The sequence below is a fragment of the Bos mutus genome, chromosome 6, assembly GCF_027580195.1.
Source record: "Bos mutus isolate GX-2022 chromosome 6, NWIPB_WYAK_1.1, whole genome shotgun sequence".
In the NCBI taxonomy this organism is placed as follows: domain Eukaryota; kingdom Metazoa; phylum Chordata; class Mammalia; order Artiodactyla; family Bovidae; genus Bos; species Bos mutus.
The window spans coordinates 44,815,458-44,822,447 of NC_091622.1; the positions used below are offsets into that span (position 1 = coordinate 44,815,458).

Here is a 6,990-nt window from a genome sequence, read left to right on the forward strand (position 1 = left end):
GGTCAAACCCAGGTCTCCCTCATTGCAGGCAGATTCTTTACCAGCTGAGCCACAAGGGAAGCCCAAGAATACTGGAGTGGGTAGCCTATCCCTTCTCCAGCAGATCTTCCCAACCCAGGAATCGAATTGGGGTCTCCTGCATTGCAGGCGGATTCTTTACCAACTGAGCTATCAGGGAAGCCCACCTACTGACCTACGAGTGATTTAAAATTTTAAGCACAGACACATATACACACACCAATGAGTCATCAGTTCCTGACCATTTGTGGCTGAAACTGCAGGGAGACCTCAGCCATGATATCTGGGGTTGTGAACAAATTATAGGTACCGCTCAATTTCCAAACACAGCAGCCAGACATTCAGATATGATATAGGGCTGTTGGAGATATACTCATTATCAAAACTTACTATTTTCCTGTTTAAAACTCAGAAACCTAACCAGCTCAGGTAAATACCTTACTGTGTTTTACCATCTGAAAGTGAAAGTGTTAGTTGCTCAGTCCTGTCCAGCTTTTTGCGACTGCATGGACTGGAGCCTGCCAGACTCCTCTGTCCATGGAATTCTCCAGGCAAGAATACTGGAGTAGGTTGCCATTCTCTTCTCCAGGGGGTCTTTTTGACCCAGGGATCAAATCTGGGTCTCCCGCATTGCAGGCAGATTCTTTACCTTCTGAGCCACCAAGGAAACCATCTGAATTAACCATCTAAACTTAGAAATTTGAATAACTTAAATGGCAAAGAATAAGTGATCCAATAACTTCTCCTGTCTTTTTGTTAACCCAGAAATTATAGAGAAAAATACAGAATAAATGTGAGTCTAAATAAACCATTTCCCCTCACTGATAAGAATACTTTTTTTTTTAGATCCATTTCACTGGGCTTGGCTTCCTCAAGCAAAAGTTCCTTTTTCTGAAGAAATAAAAAACTTGGTTCTGCCATATATTTCAGACATGAACTTTGTGCAAGATTTATGTGAAGATCTTTGTGAACTTTTTAAGGTAAATAGATTTTTAGTTTTAACTATTTCAGAAAATGAAATAAATCTTAAAAGAGTTTTTCCTAATAGAGCTAATTTGCAGTTTACTGCTTCTGATATCACTGCTTGCAGTAGAACCTGACATAACAGAAAGGAGTTAGCATTTTTCTTTATAGGAGCATAAATTTGTGAAGTTAAACTTTGAGTATTCTTTGAAATGCGACTACATTATAATTCGGGAAGTTGTTTTCTTCAAAAGTTGAACTTTTACAAAATTACTCTGTGAATTTTAAGAAATGTTTGGTGATCTGTTATTATTTAATTCTCTTAAAAAGAGCCTAAAGCTGTTGGCTAGAAAGTCATTTTAAATACTTTCTGGAACAAGTTGGAGTGTAAGAGTATTTATTGTCATTCTAGAGGTACACAAAAATGCATCAAGTAAAAATAATCTTTTTGTGTAACTTTTTCTGTTAGGAATGCTTTGCAATGATCTCCTGTGCTAAGTTGAGTTCATTTGTTTTCAAGTGTTTTTTTCAAAGAGCTTGATTTTTATAATAATGTTTCCTTTTCTGTTTGTGATAGATGGACAGGAATTTTGACAAAGCCACTTTTGAAAAGCAGATGTCTGTGATGAGGGGTCAGGTAGGTTACTTTTTAAAGATCTTGTTCATTGAAAATAGCTCTCTCTGAAACAGTAGTCAACTTTTTTCCTCCATTGTGACGCAGAGACAACTCTCAGTACTGTCCTTTATTCTGAACCAAAATAGTTCAGATGATTAGAAATAAAGTTGATTTCATTACTCTTTTTTTTCCCATATTTCCATATTAGATTTTTTTTTTTTTACTTTGTTGTGTATTATTTGGTTAGTCAGTTTCCTGCTACTGCTAATTCTTGTCCTCACTTTAATAACTGTTTTCCTGAGTATTAGTATCTTGCTCCTTCTCAAATCCACTTGCTTGAATATTTCAATAGCAAGTTCTGTTCCCTGTGGATGATTTTCCTCAGAGAACATGTTTGGCTAGAGCAATCAGTAAATAGTCATGTCAACAAGGACGAGCACTACTTGGGACATAAAAGTACTAGTTGTAACTCAATCCTCTCATTCCTTTTCAGCTCCTTTAATTAGAAACACAGGGTATTAATTGCATCTTCTGGTATGAACCTGAAGGCTAGGCTGACCTACAGGTGACTCTGCTTCTTCTACTCTACTACTAGTATTTAGATTCCAAAAGAAAGACTTGAAATAAAAATAAACTATAGTGCGAACATGGTCATTCAGTGACTTACTAATTAATTTTTTCTTTCTAAAAGATGCATTTCATTTAAGGTAGCTGCTGCAGACCTGTGACCAAGAAGACAAGTCTATTTTTGCACTATTTATTATGCAACATTAACAAATGGATACAATTAAATAACTATTGTATTTATTCATCAATTGCTTATTGACAGAACCAGTGCCAGAAACTGTTCTAGTGATTGAGAGAAAGCAGTGAGTAAAACCAAGTTCCTTCTGTCCTGGAGCCCTTGCTCTGATGAGGCCCGGGGCTAGGAAAGAGGACAGGTTATTAGTTTGCATGCCTATTGGTGTACTGTTGTGCTTATACAGGGCTTTGTTGGAGTCATAAGTTTTAAATAGTAAGTGAAATGGTTGGAGAAGCAGGCTAGAGAGTCAGATTTTGGAGGGCCTTAGATTCCACATGGAAGGGCTTGGAGTAGTTGTTCATCATTTCTGCCATTTTTTTTTCAAATAATGTGCAAAAATATATTTCAAGTAAATTAGTATTTCTGAGGTCCAGTGTTTCAGATAGGCACAGGCAGAATAGGAAATGAATGTTCTTCTTGAGATTGATCATGACCCTACTGCTATTTAATGTAAAATTCAAAAGTTTTAACTTAATAAACATTATTAGTCAAATTTTAAAAGAAATGCCTTCATACTAGGTCCTATTAATAATCCCAGTGAACATGCAATAAATTTGTTGAGTGAGTGGGTAAGGCAAGTATTTAGTAAAAACGAGACTATTTAGACCAGTATCTGTTTAGGACCAGTGTCAATGGAACCATTGACCAGTATGTATGTGGAACCATTCACTTTATTCCATTTCTGATTCAATTCTTCTGCATGTAGATGCATTCTAGAATATTTCAGAGTTGTCGGTTGGCAAAAAATTTTTAATTCTAATCTTGTGCATTTGTTTGTATATATGGATGTGTATGTACAAGCATACATAACTCCACATATTTGTATTGATAGCAGGTACTCTTCATCACCGTCTCTGTTGGGCATAAATGGATGAAATAAAAGCTGTAGTTATGAATAGTTAAAATAATATCAGTGAACTGAGGCCTTTACCTTTTCTCAGCTGATGAAAACTTTCTTCCTTCCACAGATCTTAAACCTCACTCAGGCACTGAGAGACAAGAAGACTCCTGTCCAGCTGGTGCAGATGCCTTGTGTGGTTGTGGAGCGCAGTCAGGGTGGAGGGCAGGGTCGGATCATCCAGCTCAGCAATTCATTCACCCAGACTGTCCACTGCAGGAAGCCATTTTTTTCCTCCTGGTAGCAGCTGTGAGAGAAACAACTGTTTGGCCTTGTGTGGTTAAAACATACTGTCACATAAATCTGCTGGTAAGAGCTCCAGCTGCCAGAGCCTCAAATAATATAAGTTTCTAAAAGGCTATCTTTTGAATGTAATCAGAGTTTACAGTTTTTTGTCCAAATATTAAATTTCTATTTCAGGGAAGAAGTGATATATTTCTTATATCATATTTTTGTAGAAAAATTGTATTTTATGTTGTTGATGTTAGTTTAAGGTAATTTCATAGTTTACACATTCTAAAATGAGTATAATTACTCTTGAATTCCAAACAGAAAAATAAGGTGTTTGTTGACTTTGAATACAGTAACTTTTTATATACTTTTTAAACATTGACAAGAATGGTCATGTTAATTCTTCTTACATTATAAAAAGCTTTTGAGGATAAAAGTGCTCTTATGAGCTATAATAGAGTAGTTAATAAGAAATAGGTAAGAATAAAGCAATGTTGCCTTAATTTAAAAAGCTGCTATTTTAGAACTTGAATAAATACTCCTAACGTGACCATTATTAGGGACCAGAAAATTATATTTTGTATAAGTAACTGATGACCATTTTTTTCATACTTCAGAATATTTTTGTCAATTATTTTGTTTACAGTGAGGAAAAAAAAATCTAATGATGTCTCCCACCTTTAAAAAGAAAAATGGAAACACTCAGTTGAGACTTGAGGGAAATAATATGAAATGAAGATGGATCCCCAGTATTCTGAAATTCCAAAATAGCATTAAAAAAATCCCTTCTGTTTCTTGCATGGGATCAGTACTTAATCAGTTAGTACTTCCAAGTACTGGTTCAATTTAGTACTTCAATTAGTATTAATCTTCAGTGAAAAGTAAAACATAACTCAAACTGTATATTGGATGGCATTTTGAGGTCCTAGGACATAACCTCTTAAAAATAATAGTAGTTTTGTAGAGTACTTGAATTACTGATGTTATAATTACAGTCAACTCTAGAATATCAGCCCCAATTAAAGGGGAACATGACAGAGATAACCATAATATCATTTTTATTTTATTTTAAACACCAATATGTCTGACATGCTGGGAATTTGTAGTACTTTTAACTCACTGAGTAGTTTAAATTGAGATGAGCTCCATATGAAGATTTGATCCCAGAGAAGCAAGCAGAAGCTTCTTTCTCTTCTTAGGCTCCAAACAAGTAACATCACCACTCAGACTAAACTGGGCAGTCTGTGGTCTTGGCCTTGTGTTTTTCAAGCTTTCTGTCCTGTAATCTTTTAAACTAAGTTATTTTTATGTAAAAAGTATTTCCTGAAGGTTGAATTAGAACAAAAGTCCTCCCTTCCTCTACATCTTTCTTTTGTTCTTTGTGGATGTGACGAGTAAGAATACTGCTGTCCTGGTGATGTCCATTGGAAACCTGTGTTCTCTTACCTTCTCCAGCCCTCCATGATCCTCGTATTGAGATAATGAAAAACTGACTGGAAATTCAAAACTCAAGCTACTATCTTTAAATAAACACCAGTAATTAAAATGTGCCTTTTGAAGATGTTTTCTTAATGAAATAAGTTTTTATGATCTGGATACTGCCCTCATAAGACAGTTTTTTCAGTATTTTGATAATTGCTATATTAATTTTTTTTCTGCTATGAGATTTACTTTTTATACCCATAAGTCTCTTGTTATAATACAGATTCCACTGGCAAGATAATTTTTATAACATAAACTTAGTAAGTTGCTACTACTAAAATTAAATAGTGTGAAAATATTTTTAAATGATCTGACCAGGTCAGAAAAATAAAGCTGAAATATTTAAGATAAGATTACAAGTCAGAATACATTGGTTGTATTTTGTAAATTTTCATAAACTTCGTTTTTTTAAAAATATCGTTAATTTTTTTTCAGTGAGTATATTTGTAGTGTTAAACCTATAGACTAAAGGTAATAAAACGGATTGATTTCTATATTTCTCCTGAAGTATGTATATTGAATATTTAGAATGTGAATATGTTTATGTTTATGAATGATGCCAAACCACCATTTTCTTACTTTATATGTTAGTACAATTTAATATGTTATCATTCCAAAAGACATTTAACTGGAATCTTTGTAATTAGAGGCATTTTTATTTTTATTTAAATGTAAGCTGCCTTATTCTCCAAATTTGTCAGCAAACATGGAGGCATGTTTTTTTGTAGTCTTGAAAATGACTTGATTCCCAAATTTTTTTTAAGTTTTGTACTAATGGAATTAAAACCTTATTAAAAACAGTGGTGACTAGTTCTTTGATTAGATTACATCTTAAATCGTTTTACAGATATACAAAGAGATGGGTACTGTTTATAGTTCACTTTCTTTCCCGAAATTGCTTGGGCAGCTGTACAGAGTTGAGGAAGAGGTTCTCGGTGTGGTTTTGTTTCCAGTCCTTTCTTGTGGTTAGTTTGGAGTCATGTGACGGAGTCCGGCCAAGGATGTTACGTGACCTCCATATCTGGCAATAAAACTCACTGCATCACACCAGTGGTCACCACTGACCAGTCTCCCATCTTCTCCTTTGGCTATAAACAAAGAATTTGCAAAGTGGAAGTACCCAGGGCATGTGAGTCACTGCTTGGAAACCTACCAGTAGAGCATGCCAACTGCACTGGACTGTGACATGTGCAAGAAATAAGGGCTTGAGTCACTAAGATTTTGCATTTATTTGTTAAAACTTACCATAGTCTGTCCTATCCTAGGTGTTACAGTATAAATAGAAAAATATAAAACATTTTAAAATTAAAAACCAATTACAAAAGGCTAGATGGCAGCCACAGTGAGTATTTAATGTCAGATCCTCATAGAGCAACTGAGATAGCAAAAGAAAAGTCACAGTGACACCATCTTCACTAAATTTAGGTGGAAGAATATCCCTCTGGACCCAAGAAACTAGTAGGTTTCAAATGGGAACAACAGCGTTGGAGGAGTGAGCAGAGAGAAAGGGAGCGGGTCTTGTGATGGTCTTAAGAGCTAAAGATCCCAGAACCTGCCCACATGTCCTCAGCCCCAGAAGGAGGAGCCCCAGTTGTCAGGCAGTATCAACTGTTGCATTCAAAAGCACAATCGGAATTGGAAGAGGGCTGTCAGCATTCAAGTGGCAGCTGTAAAAGGAGCCTGCAGGGAGGTAATGAGCATTCTCAGAAATATCTGGTGAGAGCACAGAGGCCTACCCTGAGAGAAACTACTAGGAACAAAACAGACATCAACAAGGAGAGGACCCTGGGGATAAAGGAGAGAAAGGCCCTGATACATTTGGAACAGGGGACCAGATAAGACAATTCAGACGGTACTAAGAAGGTACCTAAAAAGCCATGTCATCTGGGAATATACCTAGTGCCACTGTACAGTTAAATATGGTTAAAATAGTATGTTTTATATTATGTGGCTTTTACCACAATAAAAAAACAAAAAAAA

At 35.5% G+C, this 6,990-nt stretch overlaps 1 protein-coding gene across 3 annotated transcripts in view; it reads left to right on the forward strand.

Moving 5' to 3' along the window:
- Positions 1-5,810, forward strand: part of PI4K2B (phosphatidylinositol 4-kinase type 2 beta) — a 36,175-nt gene extending 30,365 nt beyond the window's left edge. For all 3 annotated transcript variants that reach the window (XM_005897084.2, XM_070372226.1, XM_070372224.1), the window contains 3 exons: positions 865-998; positions 1,559-1,618; positions 3,368-5,810. In XM_005897084.2, the coding sequence (XP_005897146.1) occupies positions 865-998; positions 1,559-1,618; positions 3,368-3,541 (368 nt within the window). In that variant the 3' untranslated portion in view covers positions 3,542-5,810. The remainder of the gene's footprint in view (positions 1-864; positions 999-1,558; positions 1,619-3,367) is intronic.
- The last annotated feature ends 1,180 nt before the right edge of the window (positions 5,811-6,990 follow it).